The sequence below is a fragment of the Theropithecus gelada genome, chromosome 17, assembly GCF_003255815.1.
Source record: "Theropithecus gelada isolate Dixy chromosome 17, Tgel_1.0, whole genome shotgun sequence".
Taxonomy (NCBI): domain Eukaryota; kingdom Metazoa; phylum Chordata; class Mammalia; order Primates; family Cercopithecidae; genus Theropithecus; species Theropithecus gelada.
Genome location: NC_037685.1, coordinates 77,386,469 through 77,405,145, shown reverse-complemented (window position 1 = coordinate 77,405,145; position 18,677 = coordinate 77,386,469). Strand labels below are relative to the sequence as shown.

Sequence of the window (18,677 nt, the reverse complement as noted above, 5' to 3'; positions counted from 1 at the left end):
GGCACCATCCATGTGGAATGAAACACAGGTTGTGCTCCAGAATGCTCCAGTGCCATCTGCATGCATGGCTTTCCCTGGAGTTGTGTAGTGCAGAGCCCTGCCTCAGAACTTCTCAAGGCCCATGCAATGCAACTGTGTTTTGTGTGTGTGTGTGGTTTAGGTCTGTTAGTATATCAGCTCCCTCATGGGACTTTTTTTTTTTTTTTTTTTTTGAGTTGGAGTCTTGCTCTGTTGCCCAGGCTGGAGTGGAGTGGTATGATCTTGGCTCATGGCAACCTCCACCTCCCACATTCAAACCATTCTTCTGCCTCAGCCCCCCAAATAGCTGGGATTACAGGCACACACCATCACACCCAGCTGATTTTTGTATTATTAGTAGAGACAAGCTTTCACCATGTTGGCCAGGCTGGTCTCAAACTCCTGACGTCAGGTGATCCACTTGCCTCGGCCTCCCAAAGTGCTGGGATTACAGGCGCGAGCCACCACATCCAGCCCTTCGTGAGATTTTAAACTCTTAGATGGATGAGACATTGTCTTGTTCGTATTTGTGTTTAGTATAATGCCTTGTCTGAAATAGGTATTTTTATAAATAGTGGTTGGGTAGAAATTGATGGTAGCTGAAACTTTAAGAAAACATTAATAAATATGAATATGTTAAATGAAAATTAAGAACATTTCTATCTTCCAAATATAAATATTTATCTTGTATTAAGTATTTCTCTTGTGACATTTGTGGCAATAGATGTTCCTCCATGAGGTGGGTTGGTATTACTCAAACTGTCAGTTGGTCCTGAGAACATTAAAAAAGAAACAAACAAGAGTAGAAAGTATCAGAGTGCATCTTGCTGAGGGTGAGCAATGTTTCCCGAAAGTTTTTTGTTTTTTTATCAGTTAAACATATTATTGTGTCTGTACTAAGTCACAATGTAAATTGTATGTTACTATGGGTGATGGGCAAAAGACAGTGAAAAACACAGATGGGCGCTCTTACCCCCATTCTGCCCATGAGGAAACTGCAGCTGGAAACGGTGGTTGTCCATAGTCACCCAGCTAGAATGGGTTTTCTTAAAGTCAGCCAGCCTACTGCAAAATCCTTCATATAACTTTTTTTTTTTTTTTTTTTTTTTGAGACGGAGTCTCTCTCTGTCGCCTAGGCTGGAATGCAGTGGCGCAGTCTCAGCTCACTGCAACCTCTGCCTCCCAGGTTCAAGCGATTCTGCAGCCTCAGCCTTCCGAGTAGCTGGGACTACAGGTACCTGTAAACACGCCTGGCTAATTTTTTTTTGTATTTTTAGTACAGACGGGATTTCACCATGTTGGCCAGGCTGGTCTCAAGAAACCTGCAGGCACAGCTACAGGTTTCTGTGATATCATTAAAATCTCCAAGCTCTGTGGGAAAATAAAAGAAAGAGTGGTGAGGTCGTTTAGTCTGTTTCATTTCATCGCAGTCCATTTTATAAGAACACTAAAATCACTCCCTGCATCTCAGAAAGAGCACATTATTGATCCACCTGCCTCAGCCTCCCAAAGTGCTGGAATTACAGGCGTGAGCCCCCATGCCCAGCCCACATAACTTCTATGTAAACTATGGGCTAGACTATTTCCCTAAACAACTGTATTCATTTTTCTGTTTCTCTCCTATGTTTATTCAAATGAAGACAGTTTTACAAATTTATATTTACAATGATTATATAATTATATTAACAACATAATTAATCATAATATAATGATTATTAATACTATTATCAGTATTAATAGTATTAATGCTATTCATACTAATAGTATTAATAATCATGTTGCTTTAGTTTTCACATTTTTTTTTTTTGAGACAGGGTCTTACTCTGTCACCTAGGCTGGACTGCAGTGGCATGATCTCAGCACACTGCAATCTCCGCCTTGCAGGCTCAAGTGATTCTCCCACCTCAGTCTTTCGAGCAGCTGGGACTACAGGCACAGGCCGGGCCACCACACTGGGCTAATTTTTTTGTATTTTTTGTAGAGACAGTGTTCTGCCACGTTGCCCAGGCTGGACTTGAACTCCTGGGCTCAAGTGATTCTCCTACCGCAGCTTCCTGAGTAGCTGGGACTACAAGAACACGCCACTGCCCCTGGCAGATTTACATTTTTAAATGATAGTATTTAATCGTGTGATTTGCAAAATCAATTTCCTATTATTAAACTTTTAGGTGCTTTCAGTGTTTTAATATTTTAAAACATTGGATGTACTGCAAATAGCTTCTTTGTGATGAAAGGCTTCTGAGTAGCTGGGATTACAGGCACTTAATCATAGTGAATGCAAAAAGCACACACAAACAGTTCCCTAATTTTTTAATTCTTTAAGTTGAAATGTTTAATTCTCTTAAACTTTTAGCCCTCTTCATTTCCCAGTTTCTATTTAGTTGGGTGTTGCAGGTTGTACAGTTTTTCTTCTTATTGGTAAAAACCTCCTTCCTTTCTTTGTCTAGGTTGTGCTGTGTTACAGGTCAGCCCAGTGACTGAAACACGTACTTACCATGATGTGAAAGAGATTTGCCAATGCGACATTGATGAATTTGTTATTTTAGGTAAGATTTGGAAACTACTTGGATGTGACTGGCTGCCTCCCCAATCCCATCCGCATACACATACTAACATACATCACACACAATACTATGCTACAGTGGCATTCGAATCAACTTCTTCCAAAATCAGATTATGTCCCTGATATATATATTTATATATATTTTTATATATATATGGGTGTTCTTGTTTCAAATGTCTGGATAGCTAATCTTCCATCTCACTTGTAGAGTTGAATGAAAAAGCAGATATTCATTGTGGTCTGATATCTCCTTGGCCTCTCAGTTATATTTTGGCGAAATTTCAGATGAAATCCCATCTTTGATCATTATCTGTACTCTCATTATCTGTTCTGTCCATTTCTCAGAACCTGAAACATGGAGATGCTGAATAATTTGCTCTTTCTGAGATGCAGGGAGTGATTTTAGTGTTCTTATAAAATGGACTGCGATGAAATGAAACAGACTAAACGACCTCACCACTCTTTCTTTTATTTTCCCACAGAGCTTGGAGATTTTAATGATATCACAGAAACCTGTAGCTGTTCCTGCAACTCCTCTAAGAGGTATCTGTCTTCCGTGCGCAGTGCACATAGACCCTTGGGCTGTCACCTCTGAGGCAGTGTGAACACTAGGCCTCTGACATTCTGGGCCTACTTCAACTACTTCCAATAATTTGTTCCCACGAATCTAGGATATTAACACCTAGAATTGAAACAATCACCCCCGAAGTTTCTATAGTGTTTTACAATATATAAAAGGCTTTTGTATGCATTTTCATTTAATCCTCATTTCAGTTAAACAGGCTGGGCGAATTTTGTATATGCATGTGTGTGTATATTTATAATTTTTGTTCTTGTTGTTTTTGAGACCAAGTTTTGCTCTCGTCACCCAGGGTAGAGTGCAATGGCCCGATCTCGGCTCACTGCAACCTCCACCTCCTGGATTCAGGCAATTCTTCTGCCTCAGCCTCCTGAATAGCTGGGATTACAGCCGCCTGCCACCACACCTGGTTACTTTTTTTTTGTATTTTTAGTAGAGACGTGGTTTCACTATGTTGACCAGGTTCATCTTGAACTCCTGACCTCAGGTGATCCGCCCGCCTCAGCCTCCCAAAGTTCTGAGATTACAGGCATGAGCCACCACACCCGACCATGTATTTATGAATTTTTAAACCTAATTTTATAGACATAAAAATTGAGACTCATACAGGATGTGCTTCAGGACGCGAAGGCTGTGAGGTAGAAGCAGGGCTCAAATGCAGGTCTTCTGACTCTAAAACCAGTGCTCCTTCACCACACCTCTAAGTCTTAGTGCCCTCAGTAAATAAAAGATGCTTTATTTATTGAACATGGAGGAGCTATGTTGAGTAAGATACCTGGTGAGTGATTGATGCGTCATCTCATATGACAGCCTCTTCTGAGTTTTGGGGGCTGGGAAGAACAGTTGAAAACCTCAGGAAGACCCTGAACATACTCCTCATGAATATAATTTTCCGGTTTTTGCATCTTTTACATTTCAGTGTCACTTATGAGCCAGAGTTCAATTCTGCTGAACTATTAGCCAAAGAGCTGTACCGCGTGTTCCGGAAGTGCTGGATGCTGTCACTAGTTAATTCTCAGCTGGCAGGTTCCCTGAGTGCAGCTGGCTCAATAGTAAGTATCAAAAAAAATTGACCTTGAATTGAAAGTTCCTAAATCCTCATTTTGCCTGCCCTGTTCACTTTAAACATTTGTGTTTCCTTGTACGGTCATTGGATATTAGGGGAGACTCAAAATGAATGAGGAAACTGGCATGTATTGAGTACTTATTGTGCACCAGAGACTGCTCAGCAGTCCACATTATTTTATTTTATTTATAATTTTTTTTGAGACGGATTCCTGCTCTGTCACTCAGGCTGGAGTGCAGTGGCGCGATCTCAGCTCACTGCAACCTCCACCTCCTGGGTTCAGGCGATTTTCCTGCCTCAGCCTCCCAAGCAGCTGGGACTATAGGTGCCTGCTACCATGCCCAGCTAACTTTTTGTATTTTTAGTAGAGACAGGGTTTCACCATGCTGGCCAGGCTGGTTTCCAACACCTTACCTCAAGTGATCTGCCCACCTTGGCCTCTCAAAATGCTAGGATTATAGGTCTGAGCCACTATACCCAGCCAGCAGTCCACATTTTAATCCTCATAAGTATCCTGTTAGGTAGAGGCTGTCCTTATTTTTATTTTTAAGTGGTGGGCCCAGTCTCCCAGCAGGGCTGGTCAGCCGTGAACAGGAGTCATGACCAGGCTGCCTCACTGGAAAGTACATGTTGGTTCCCTCATGGAACACACTGCTCACTGCTGTCAGAGCGCAGCCAGCCTTCTCGGGATGGAGAATATTATGACAAAGGCTAAAATCGGGGTAGGGAAAATGCCCTCGAAGTGCAGAGGAGGGCGTGTTTAATTTTACCGGGGGAACGTAGGAAGGCTGATTGCAGATTTCAGAACTTGAGCTAAGTATTGGGCTGGCCAGAACTGTGGCAGGTAGAAAGATTGGGGGAGGACATTCTTGGCAAAAGGGAGCTGCAGCAAAAGCAGAGGGGCATGCTATGCGCTTGAGCAGAGTGATTTGGTGCGGTTGGATAATACCCGTTTGTGACTATTTGTGTGCGAGAGGTTGTTCTTTATGGAAATAAGGTTTGAATGATGGTAGCCAAATTGCGGAGGATGTAGAATGCTAATTTGAGAAGTTTGGATTAAATTAAATTAAATTAATTAATTAATTTTTTGAGGTGGAGTCTCACTCTGTTGCCCAGGCTGGAGTGCAGTGGCACAAGCTCGGCTCACTGCAACCTCCACCTCCAGGGTTCAAGCAATTTCTGGCTAACTTTTGTATTTTTAGTAGAGATGGGTTTTCACTATGTTGGCCAGGCTGGTCTCGAACTCCTGACCTCAAGTGATCCGCCCATCTCGGTCTCCCAAAGTGCTAGGATCACAGGCGTGAGCCACTGCACCGGCTGAGAAGTTTGGATTTTAAATGACAGTAGGAAGGTCCAGTGGTTTGGGGGGAGGCACTGAACATTTATAAGCAAGGAGAATGGTCTTAATAGAGCTGTTTCTGGGGAAGACTAATAATGATAGGGGTTCTGATTGGTAGCATTTGTCAGTCTGTTGACTAAAAGGGGTAAGACTTCTGCTATTCATAAATGCATTCCAGGTCAAAATGACCTACTTACAGTAAATTTGAAGTCTGGAAATAAATGAACTAAAAATACTAAGAAAAGTGATCTCATCTGGGTGGTGTTTAAAGCAATTCTTTTGCAGATGGCTTTAGAGATGTGGAGGGCTCTTGGTATGTCCTTTAGTTCAGTTAAAAGCACTATTAATTTTTCGTGGTAAATTTTACTGTTGGAAATACATTTAGATGTTCCTTTAATTTAAATTCTTTGAAATATGCTTAAGTTGTTCCTAAATCATTTTATGTCTTATGCAGGTTGTAAATGAAGAGCGTGTCCGAAAAAACTTTGAATCCAGTATGAATGTTGTACAGGAAATTAAATTTAAGTCTAGGATCAGAGGGACTGAAGACTGGGCTCCTCCTAGATTTCAAATCATATTTAATATTCATCCACCACTCAAGTAAGTATGGGCTGCTGCTTGGGCCTCCAATCCATTTAAATCACATTGTAACAGATCCCACCTGACGCTCTATGGCAGTAGGTGAAAAAAATACATATGCTAAAGAACACAGGAAAATTTGTTTTAGGGAAAGGGAAGTTGGCTGTATTTTCTGGGTTAGGTTTTTTTTTTCCCTCTTGTTTACCATGGACTTTTGGGGCCTCTATAAGTTTTGACAAGTTGAGAATTCAACTATGCAAGCCTAATTGTAAATATTACATAGCAAGTCACAATTAAATAGGCTTAAAGGAGATTTTTTAAAGTGGCTAATATCAAAACTTAAAAATTATATACAATAATTTTTTAAAAATTTGTTTCCTTTTTGAAAAAGGTAGAGATGGGATTTCACCATGTTGCCCAGGCTGGTGTTGGACTCCTGGGCTCAAGTGATCCACCCACCTCAGCCTCCCAAAGTGCTGGAATTACAGTTGTGAGCCACCTCGCCCAGCCTATGATAATTTTGAAAGACTGGACCTCTTTATCTTCCAGAACAATCAGTGTGAAATAAAAATGAATGAATAAACTTCTAAAAAAGGAACATTTAATCTCAGGGAAAGCACTTATAGTTAAAAAATGTTACAGACACCAGGGAGTGGCCTCTCAAGTAGCTGGGACCACAGGCATCCACCACCACGCCTGGCTAATTTTTTGTATTTTTAGTAGAGACGGAGTTTCACTGTGTTAGCCAGGATGGTCTAACATGATCTGCCTGCCTCGGCCTCCCAAAGTGCTGGGATTACAGGCATGAGCCACTGCGCCCGGCCTAGCAGAAGCTTTTAAAGAGACGTGGCTTTAAGGATGGGCACAGTGGCTCATACCTGTAATTCCAGTACTTTGGGAGGCTGAAGTAGGAGGATGACTTGAGGCCAGGAGTTCGAGACCAGCGTGGGCAACATATAGAGACCCTATCTCTACAAAAATAAATAAATAAATAAAGCCAAAAAAAAGCTAGCTGGGGATGGTGGCGTGTACCTATAGTCCTAGCTGTCTACACAGGAGGCTGAGGAGTACTTGAGCCAAGTCGAGGAGTTTGAGGCAGTAGTGAACTATGATCATGCCAGTGCCCTCCAGCCTGTGTGACAGAGCAAGACCCTGTCTCAGGAAAAAAAAATAAAAATTAGTTGTAGTTTTAAAAGACCCAGAGATTTCAACTAGAAATTGTATTGAATAAATCTATTTCTTTCCCAAATGAAAGGTGACAAAGTTAAGGCCCTTAGTTGAGAAAAGTGTCACGATGGCAATTTCTTTTCTAATTAGTGAAAAATATTCCATTGACCTTCTCTGAAATGTAACTAGTATCATTTTTTGTACTCAGGAGGGACCTTGTGGTAGCAGCCCAGAATTTTTTCTGTGCCGGCTGTGGAACTCCAATAGAGCCTAGTAAGTATGGATAATGGATCGCCTGCTTATTATGTGATGGCAAGGTCAAGAATAGCAAAGTAGGGCAGCGCATTGCTTGTGTGAGAGACGCCTTTGATGAGAAGTTGTTATAAGAGCTTCACAGAAGTTGCCTTCTTTTTCATGAGGAGGCCATCATGACTGACAAGGCTGTGTGACCAACTAGGACCGAGGACACCAGGACTAGCCTCCTAGTTCTCTCCCTGTTGGGCAAAAGCTCCAACCACGTGGCCTCCTGCTGCCCCTTGAAAATGCCAGGCTCACTTCTGACATATTTGCATTTGTGGTTTTCTCCCCGCCAAATACTCTCCCCGCAGACACCCCCATGACTAATTCCTTTGCTTCTTTCACATTTTCACTCCAAAGTCATGAGGTCTTCCCTTGCTGCTCTATCTAAAATGCCTGTCTTGCCCCACTGCTGGTCACAAACAATCCCATGTACACTTTATATTACCCATCCTTATTTTTTTCTTTATTTTCTTGCACAGTATTTTCTTAGAAGCTCCTTCTTTTTATTCTTAGCACAGTCTTTCTAAAATAGTCTCTTCTATGTTACTAATATGTCTTCTTATTATCTGTCTTCAACACTAGATTGTAAGTTCTGTGAGGCCAAATGTATTGTCTGTTATATTTATTACTTTAGTCCCAGCTTCTAGAAGAGTGCCTGGCATGTAGTAGGTCCTCGAAAGATATGTGTTGAGTAAAGGAATGACTTACCAAGGAGCTAGCCAAACTTCTCTGAGAGAATTTGAGGAGGTAGCCTGAGAGGATCATTCCTGGGCCAACTGAGGCCTAGAAGATTAGACTTTCCTGGGCCAGGCACGGTGTCTCCCACCTGTAATCCCAGCACTTTGGGAGGCCGAGGTGGGCAGATCACCTGAGGTCAGGAGTTTGAGACCAGCCTGGCCAACATGGTGAAACCACATCTCTACTAAAAATACAAAAAAAAAAAAAGCCAGGCATGGTGGCAGGCACCTGTAATCCCAGCTACTCGGGAGGTTGAGACAGGAGAATTCCTTGAACCCAGGAGGCAGAGGTTGCAGTGAGTCAAGATCGCACTATTGCACTCCAGCCTGTGCGACAAAGTGAGACTCTGTCTCAAAAAAAAAAAAAAAAAAAAAGTGCTCAGGCTTTCCTCAGTCAGAAATGCAAGTTTACCCCTTGAGACTGGGAATCACTTGTTTTGCTCTGATGGTACCTGTATGTCTGACCTGCAAAAAGCTGGAAAGAGGAGCCTTGTGGCATGAGTCCCCTTAGCCTTTGATAGTCAGTATTTGAAGGAAAAAGACTATGAGGAGCTCCTACTTCAAGAGATAAAAATAGGAAGCAGTAATCGATCTGGGCTTCCTCTCCCACACTAGATGATAATGCCTGACGGGCATCACCATTGTTGCTGATTTTCTTTGAATGAGTCATTTTCCCAGCACATCTAGTGAGGAACATGTCTCTTTGGTTAACCACTGTGTCCTGGCACTTCCATAAATACCTAATGCGTGAGTCAGAAACTGTACACATATGACTATCATTCCACTAACTTTTTGTTATTTCCCTAAGCTTGTTCAGGTATGGAGGTGTGTTTCTGCACTTTTGTACGTTGGCCTTGCCCTCAGGGAGCTTGCTTATCTTTTAGGGAAGATCATTAGCCAAGTAAGTGTATGTAACAAAAGAGTCAAGAGTGCTGTGGGATTTACAGCAGGGGAACTTCGTCTGAGCTTGAGAAGCTGGGAGTAAGATGTTTCATCAGAAACTGATTGCCCACAGAAGTAGGGGTGTTTGTCATGTGCAAAGGGCCTGTGGCAAGTAAAAGAAACCCTGTGTGAGCAGTGAGTAAGAATAGGAGGAGAAAACATGCCACAGAGGTAGGCGGAGCACAGATTGCAGACAGCATAGAAATAATTTTGGGCTTTTCCCGTTAACTTCCTCTAGCTTCTAGGATAAATTTTTTTTAACTTTCAACTTTGAGTTAATTTTAGACTTACAGAAGAGTTGCAAAAATAGTAGAGAGAGTTCCTGTACATGCTTCACCCAGCTTCCTCTACTGCTAACATCTTACATAATCATAGTATAATTATTCAACCTGAGAAGTTAGCATTGGGTACAGTCCTGTTAATGAAACTCCAGGCTTTATTCAGATTTCACCAGGTTTTCAACAACACCCTTTATCTGTTTCAGAATCCAATTCAGAATTCCATGTTGAATGTAGTTGTCACGTTTTCCTTAGTCTCCCTCAATTTCCACACACCGAACATGACATTTTACCCTTTACTAGTTCAGTATGGCCCAACAATAAGGATAATAAACAAGTTATCACACCAAAAAAATTAAAACAATTCTCTATATTGTCTACTTCCTAGTCCTTGTTGTTCTTAAGGTATCATTTATGGCGATTTTTTCCATCTAGGTTGCAATCAAGTTTCACACATCACATTTAGTCATTGTTTCTCTTTAGTTAGCTTTGTTCTACTATGCAGTATGGTAGCCACTAGCCCATGTGGCTATTTAAAATTAAATTTAAATTAATTGAAATTAAGAATTCAGTTCTTCAGTCACACTAACTACATTTCGAGTACTCAATAGCCACATGTAACTCATGGCTACTGTATTGGACAGCACAGATATAGAATATTTTCATCCTCATGGAAAGTTATAGTGGACATCTCTGTCGTAGAATATTTCCCTTCCACCTTACCCCCTGACGCTGACTTTTCATAAAATGAGAACAATTGTGTTTTAGAGCAGGATCTCTCAACTTCAGTACCATGGACTTTGTCGTGGGCGGTGTCCTGTGCACTATAGGATGTTTAGCAGCATCATTAGCTGCCAGAAGCAGCTCCCAGTGGCAACTGAAAATGGCTTCAGACATTTGCAAATGTCCCTTGGGAAGCAAAAATCACCCTTGGCCAAGAACCACTGGTTTAGGTCACTTTGTATTGTTCTCTTTTAGTTAAAGGACTTAGGAAACTAAAAAAGATGGGCATTAGTGTATTCTGTATTGATAGTATAACAGCATGTATTCAATAAAGTTTAATGAATGAGTGAATGGATATTGAGTGTGTGTTGAGGAGTAGATGAAACTGTTTCTACCAGAAGCTCACAGGTGCCTAACCCTGAATTTCCCCCAGGAGCAGTGGTTCAGTATTGACTAATTCAGTGTTCATGGCAACTCTGTAGAACATAACTATAATGAATAACAAAAAACAACTCTATTTGTTTGCTTGTAAACATCAACTGAGTGTGACCTGGGTCTGAGGGACAATTTGGGCATGTGCAAAGGCATTAGCTCCCTCTCCCTTTCCCTCCATCGAATGCAGCAGAGGAGGAGTGGGACATGGTGGCTGTGGGCTGGAGCTTTGGCAGTCCGGGCTTGGGTTGAAATCCTGCGTGGCTACATACTGTTCGTGTGTCCCTACGTGTTGCCTAACTTCAGTGTCTTGTGCTTTCATCAATGAAATAGGGGAAATAACTGTCCCTTCTCACAGACTTTCGAGCACAGAATGACGTAGTAAACATAAAACATTTAACAGATCTGTGGCACAGAGTAAGTATTCAGTAAGATTCCTTTCTCTGGTCACTCCCAGCCAGGCCCTGTTTTTTTTTTTATTTTTATTTTTTTGAGATGGAGTTTCACTCTTGTTGCCCACCCAGGCTGGAGTGCAATGGCACAATCTCGGGTCACTGCAACCTCCACCTCCTGGGTTCAAGCAATTCTCCTGCCTCAGCCTCCCAAGTAGCAGGGATTACAAGCATGCACCACCACTCTAGTCTAATTTTGTATTTATAGTAGAGACGGGGCTTCTCCATGTTGGTCAAGCTGGTCTCGAATTTCCGACCTCAGATGATCCACCTGCCTTGGCCTCCCAAAGTGCTGGGATTACAGGCATGAGCCACCGCGCCCGGCCAGGCCTTGTTTATTTTTAAAGCTGTTATTTGGAAATGATCTTCAGAATCTGCAGTGTACGGGTTCTACAGCAACTGCTTTCCCATTCATGATTTCACTAATCCTCCCAATATATGGCAACTAAGATTTGTGTTATGCTGTATGATATTTCAATTACAAAGACATACATGACTGAAACTATGAATGATAAATATCAAACTTGGTTCATGTCAGAACCTAGTGTTGAGGGAGGGGCACTTAGGAGACTTCAACTGACCTGTTTTCTTTCTGAAGCTGGGTGGTGAGCGCACAGGTATTTGTCACATTCGTTTCTATACCTTTTGTTGTTAGTGTATTTTATTAGAGACATTTCAAAAAGTGGTCTGTGAGTGTTTATTTTAGTAGGTTAAAAAGTGCGCTGGGCGTGGTGGCTCACACCTGTAATCCCAGCACTTCGGGAGGCCAAGATGGGCGGATCACTTGAGGTCAGGAGTTTGAGACCAGCCTGGCCAACATGGTGAAACCCCATCTCTACTGAAAATACAAAAATTAGCTGGGCATGGTGGCGCGCCCTGTAGTCCCAGCTACTAGGGAGGCTGGGGCAGGAGAATCGCTTGAACCCAGGAGGGAGAGGTTGCAGTGAACCGAGATCATGCCACTGCACTCCAGCCTGGGCAACAGAGCGAGACTCCTTCTCAAAAAAAAAAAAAAAAAAAAAAGTATAAAGAGCAAAAATTCCTTCTTTCCCCTTCCCTCCAGAAATAGTCACTGTTGGCTTTTTGGTGGAGATCTAGACAGTGCATATGTGTTTATGTGTATGTTTATATATATGTTCTTAAATAAAATTGAGATCACATTGTACCTACTTGTAACTGGATGTCCACTTCCCATGCTCTTCCATGTACTTTATGGGCTGTACGGCATTTCACATTGAGTGCACCACACTTAATTGCCTTTTGATGAACATTTTGGTTGCCACCCCCATTATAAATGTGCTGTAATGAATATCTTTTTATGTCACTGTGTGTACCTGTTAGCACTTCTGTCTGATGGAGTCACAGACGCAGGATTACTGTTGTACATGTAAGAATTGAAGTCTATCACAAAAATGTCTTCCTATAAATTAGTTCTATCAGTGCTAGACGTAAGTGCCCTCCTCTAGATACTGCACCAGTTCTGGGTCTTCTAAATTTATGACAGGCTGAGTCAAAACAGAGTATCTCACTTTTCTTTTCTTTCATTTCATTTCAGTTTCATTTTATTATTTGTCATCAGTTTGTGACAGGATCTTACTCTGTTGCCCAGGCTGGAATGCAGTGGCTTGATGATGGCTTACTGTAGCCTCCACCTTCAAGCAATCCTCCTGCCTTAGCCTCCCAAGTAGCTAGGACTACAGGCACACACCACATTGCCTGGCTAATTTTGTGTGTGTGTGTGTGTGTGTGTGTGTGTGTGTGTGTGTGTGTGAAGATGGGGTCCCACTATGTTGCCCACGCTGGTCTTGAACTCCTGGGCTCAAGTGATCCTCCCGTCTTGGCCTCCCAAAGTGCTGGGATTACCGGTACAAACCACTGTACTCAGCCTCACTTTTAAAATATGCATTTCTTTGTGTCTGAGATTGTTTTTCTCTGTTAGTTATCTGCATTTCTTCTTTCCATGAATTACCTATTCCCATCCTTTGTGCATTTTTGTGTTTTTTTCTCATTGATTTATCAAGGGATCTTTATGATGCTGCTTCCTAACATCGTATATATACTGCTTCACAATTTATAAAGCACTTTTCATATGTGTCATGTCACTCAATCCAGTTGAGTCACATTCTGTGGTCTCAGAACAGTTAGCCTAAAGAGATTACAACCCGCCTTCAGTCTTCCTGCTCATGAGAGGAGTCTGGACTCCCACCCAGATTTCCAGATCCTAAAATGAATGTTCCTTTTGCTACACTGCAGTTTGCAATTTCCATCTTCCAAATCCAGGAGTATTTGGGGAAGGTTTTGTTTTTCCGACATCTGTTCCACAAGAGCAGAGCTCATGAATGGCCGTGATTTGATTCCCCGAGTCTCTGCCAGAGCCCTCCCAGCTGTCGTGAGGTTGAGTATGGCTTTATCATCATGAAACACGTCATCAGAGTCTTTGCATCTTGCATAGGAATTGGAAGTCGGGGGTAGACCAGGATAGGTTTTCAGCACCAGGTGCAGCACTCACCCTCTGGTATGCTTGGCAGAGTTTGTGAAGCGGCTCCGGTACTGCGAATACCTAGGGAAGTATTTCTGTGACTGCTGCCACTCATATGCAGAGTCCTGCATCCCTGCCCGAATCCTGATGATGTGGGACTTCAAGAAGTACTATGTCAGCAATTTCTCCAAACGGCTGCTGGACAGCATATGGAACCAGCCCATTTTCAATTTGCTGAGCGTTGGCCAAAGCCTGTATGCGAAAGCCAAGGAGCTGGGCAGAATGAAGGTGAGCCACAGGCCCAACCCCATCCCTCTCATTGGAAGTGCCCTGTGGCAGGAAATGCACATCACACTAGCTTAGGGAACCCACAGATACATGCTCTAAGAGGCAAATGGAACATAAAGCGAGTGAAGCGGCTGGGTGTGGTGGCTCATGCCCGTAATCCTGGCACTTTGAGAGGCCAAAGTGGGCGGATTGCCTGAGGTCAGGAGTTCGAGGCCAGCCTGGCCAACATGGTGAAATCCCATCTCTACTAGAAATACAAAAAAAACAAAAAAAAATTAGTCGGGTATAGTAGCACATGCCTGTAATCCCAGCTACTCAGGGAGGCTGAGGCAGGAGAATCGCTTGAACCCAAGAGGCAGAGGTTGCAGTGAGCTGAGATTGCACTACTGCACTCCAGCCTGGGTGACAGAGCAAGACCCTGTCTCAAAAAAAAAAAAAAAAAAAAAGTGAAGCTTACACTTTGAAACCCCTCTCCTGCACAGGCTCTTTCCAGGACCCCACACTGAATCTTATACTTAGTATTATGTTTTTCTTGAAGAAGACCCCAAAGTTCTGTAAGTTTCAGGTTCCACAAAACCTGGATCCATCCAGGACACAATCTGTGGATCAGTGGACTCAGTTATGAAGCCTTGCTGTATAGGCTGTTTGCTTTCAAGGTTTGTTTTATACAAATGCAGCATTTCAAGGTTAGAAATATTTAAATTTGACTTGCACTTTTCCTGTGTCATTTATTACATTTAACTTTCCTTGTGTTTGGTTCCTCCCATTAGGAAATTCAGGAACAGCTCTTCCATATCAAGAAGCTATTGAAGACCTGTAGGTTTGCCGACAGGTACTATTCTCAGCTGGGACAGGCTGCTTTCCCTCCATTCATCTGCTAATCCTATTAGTGCCTCCTGCATCTGGCTCCCCCATTACACAGGGCTTCTTAGCACAGTGATGACCTCATGGCTTTCCTTGGGAAATCAGCCGTCTCTTTGAATTACTAAGCCAATGGTGGAAAGCATTAGTCTGTTCTCAAGTAGCTAATAAAGACATACCAGAGACTGGGTAATTTATAAAGGAAGGAGGATTAATTGACTCACAGTTCCACATAGCTGGGGAGGCCTCACAATCATGGTGGAAGGTGAATGAGGAACAAAAGCACGTCTTACATGGTGGCAGGCAAAGAGAGAGCATTTGCAGGGGAACTCTCTGTTATAAAGCCATCAGATAGGTCGGGCACAGTGGCTCATACCTGTAATCCCAGCACTTTGGGAGGCCGAGGTGGGTGGATCACGGGGTCAAGAGATCAAGACCATCCTGGCCAACATGGTGAAACCCCGTCTCTACTAAAATTACAAAAATTAGGCGTGGTGCCATGCCCCTGTAGTCCCAGCTACTCGGGAGACTGAGGTGGGAGAAATCGCTTGAACCTGGGAGGCAGAGGTTGCAGTGAGTCGAGATCGCACCACTGAACTCCAGCCTAGAGACAGAACGAGACTCCGTCTCAAAAAAAAAAAAAAAAGAAAAAAAAATCAGATATCGTGAGACTTATTCACTACCACGAGAACAACACAGAAAAGACGTGCCTCATGATTCAGTTACCTCCCACCGGGCTCCTTCCATGACACATGGGAATTATGGGAGCTATAATTCAAAATGAGATTTGGGTGGGGACACAGCCTAACCATATAATGGAGAATTTAACTCATTAAGAATGGTTTAGCTGGAGGATGAAACAACTCTAGCCAGTGACCTTTTTATTATTATTATTGTCATCATTAAATTGTGGTAAATACATATAAAATTTACCATCTTAACCATTTTTAGCATATACTTTGGTGGCTTTAAAGTATTAACATCCTTATGCAATCATCACCACCATCCAGCCCCCAAACTCTTTTTCATCTTGCAAAACTAAAACTCATTTTTAACAACTCCCCATTCCCTCTTCCTCCTAGCCTAACTCCTGGCAGCCACTATTCTACTTTCTGTCTCCATGATTTTACCCACTCACATGCCTTATATAAGTGGAATCTTACAGTATGTGTCTTTTTGTGACTGGTTTGTTTGACTTAGCATAACGTCCTCAAGGTTCATTCATGTTGTAACGTGTCAATTTCCCTCCTTCTTAAGGTTGAATAATATTTCATTGTATGTATATACATTTTTTTAATCCATCTATTCATCCATGGACACTAGGGTTGCTTCTCCTTGGCTATTGTGAATAAGGGTGGATATGACCATGAGTATACCAGAGGCCTTTTAAAACCCCTTATAGGGAGGCGTGTCTAACCAAGTGGGACCATGGTCTTCAGAAATTCTACTTTTAGAAGTTTATCCTAAGGACATACTGATGGATATAGGCAGAGATTTAAAGTATAGTTTTTTTTGTTTGTTTGTTTTTGTTTTTGTTTTTTTTAGACAGTCTCGCTCTGTCGCCCAGTCTAGCGTGCAGTGGCCCAATCTTGGCTCACTGCAACCTCTGCCTCCCAGGTTCAAGCCATTCTTGTGCCTCAGCCTCCCAAGTAGGTGGGATTACGGACATGTGCCATCACACCTGGCTAATTTTTGTATTTTCAGTAGAGACAGGGTTTCACCATGTTGGCCAGGCTGGTCTTAAACTCCTGACTTCAGGTGATCTGTCTGCCTCAGCCTCCCAAAGTGCTGAAACTACTAGTTTTGTTTTTAAATAAGAAAAGGTATTAAAAGTCTATTAAGAGGTATTATGCTCTCTCCCTGGGTGATGGGATCATTGGTACTCCAAACCTCAGTGTCATGCAGTATGCCTATGTAACAAACCTGCACACATACCCCCACATCTAAAATAAAAGTTGAAATTATTTTAAAAATCTACTGGCTGTTCATAATAGGGCAGTACTTACATTAATACCATGTCCGTAGAATAGAATACTATGCAACCGGTAAAGATTTAGGCATGAATTCATTCAGAGAGAGATTTTTAAGTGGAAAAAGCATAGGTTACTCAAGGGAGTTAAGATTATTTATTGTAGTTGGTGAAATCATAGAGTTTTTAAATAAATGGTTTAGCTTAAAAGTGTTTTTTCTAATCTTTAATGATAATGTATTGCTTTTTAATTAAATTTTGGGGGAAGGAGCATGCATTCTTTTTTTTTTTTTTTTTTTTTTTTTTTGAGACGGAGTCTCTCTCTGTTGCCCAGGCTGGAGTGCAGTGGCCGGATCTCAGCTCACTGCAAGCTCCGCCTCCCGGGTTCACGCCATTCTCCTGCCTCAGCCTCCCGAGTAGCTGGGACTACAGGTGCCCGCCACCTCGCCTGGCTAATTTTTTTTTTTTTGTATTTTTTAATAGAGATGGGGTTTTACCGTGTTAGCCAGGATGGTCTCGATCTCCTGACCTTGTGATCCGCCCGTCTCAGCCTCCCAAACGGCTGGAATTACAGGCTTGAGCCACCGCGCCCGGCCAGGAGCATGTGTTCTATAATAATTTAGTTTTGAGCCTTTGCTTCATGGCCTTGGCATGGCATTGGTCTCAAGGCCTCAGTTCTTTCATCCACAACATGTAACAATACCTATACTTCCTACCTTGTGCAAAAATTATTGAATATCTATTCTGGACTTCAGATAAAAAAAATTGGTAGATCTGTGTTAAGTCCAGGGGGATGGTCAGCACAAACCAATCATTGCTGGACTGAGTGCTAGACACGTGTCAGCGCACCGTGAGGATACAAACAGAGGCAGCATTTAGCTCAGGAGTGAGGTGGGGTAGAGAGCAAGCAAGGATTCCAGGAGAAAAAGGCTGAGCTTAAGAGTAAGGTGGAGCAAAGAAGAGGGATTGGGGATTCTCCAGGCAGAGGATGCCGCAGGAGTGGGCACCGCAGGCTGGGTGGAGACTTGAAGAGAATTTGGCATTGTAGCATGCCAAGTCCAGTGTAGGCTGTGGCTGTTTTGGAAGTGCAGGGAATAGTGCTTCTACTAGCCATTTAGAGAATTCAGGTCGACACCTGCTGGCTTTGGAGAAGATTAAGTTTTGAATGCCCTAGGGACCATGACCACTGGCCGTTGGCTGCGTGAGCCTTAAGCTCAGTGCCTGACTCGTGCATTGGAAGTCAGGCTTGCCGGGTGAGTGAGAATTCTCCCAGCTGAGCCAATAGACTATAAGGCTGATAGACTTGAAATGTAGCTGGAAGAAATAAGGTGGGAATTTTGATTACTTGGTAATCAAAGGGTACTAGGTACACCTTCTTTAAGACTTAACAAACTAATGCTCAGTTTTCTTTTGCTCCATGTGTGCCTGAGCAGGCTGTAAGAGATGTGTGTCTCTGCTTAGCTTCTTGAAATCAGCTTTCATGGAATTTTAATTTCCTGGCTTCCAAGCAAACTTGCAAAATGTAGAATGCTGGCGAGCATGGCTCACTGTTGTTCTTGGAGCTATTTGTTTTTTAAATTGAGTTAAAAAAATTAAGCGTGAGTGCCAAGAGAAAACAACTGGCCCCATTCTTCCCCGGCCTCTGTGTGGGTGGATTTCTGAATTCCTCTTTGTTTCCTCTCTGGCAGTGCATTAAAGGAGTTTGAGCAGGTGCCGGGACACTTGACTGATGAGCTCCACCTGTTCTCCCTTGAGGACCTGGTCAGGATCAAGAAAGGGCTGCTGGCACCCTTACTCAAGGACATTCTGAAAGCTTCCCTTGCACACGTGGCTGGCTGCGAGGTGAGGGTGCACCGGAGCAGATGCGTTCCCGACGCACAGGGCATGTGCTGGGTGTTCCGCAC

The 18,677-nt window shown here is 42.8% G+C and overlaps 1 protein-coding gene across 7 annotated transcripts in view; it reads left to right on the top strand.

Moving 5' to 3' along the window:
- The window catches only part of RUBCNL (RUN and cysteine rich domain containing beclin 1 interacting protein like), a 46,755-nt gene that overhangs the window by 25,203 nt on the left and 2,875 nt on the right, over positions 1 to 18,677 (top strand). For 6 of the 7 annotated variants that reach the window (XM_025364207.1, XM_025364206.1, XM_025364201.1 and 3 more), the window contains 8 exons: positions 2,466 to 2,564; positions 3,064 to 3,124; positions 4,081 to 4,213; positions 6,021 to 6,166; positions 7,521 to 7,585; positions 13,705 to 13,943; positions 14,714 to 14,775; positions 18,462 to 18,615. In XM_025364207.1, the coding sequence (XP_025219992.1) occupies positions 2,466 to 2,564; positions 3,064 to 3,124; positions 4,081 to 4,213; positions 6,021 to 6,166; positions 7,521 to 7,585; positions 13,705 to 13,943; positions 14,714 to 14,775; positions 18,462 to 18,615 (959 nt within the window). The remainder of the gene's footprint in view (positions 1 to 2,465; positions 2,565 to 3,063; positions 3,125 to 4,080; positions 4,214 to 6,020; positions 6,167 to 7,520; positions 7,586 to 13,704; positions 13,944 to 14,713; positions 14,776 to 18,461; positions 18,616 to 18,677) is intronic. The other variant, XM_025364202.1, reaches the window with a different exon arrangement.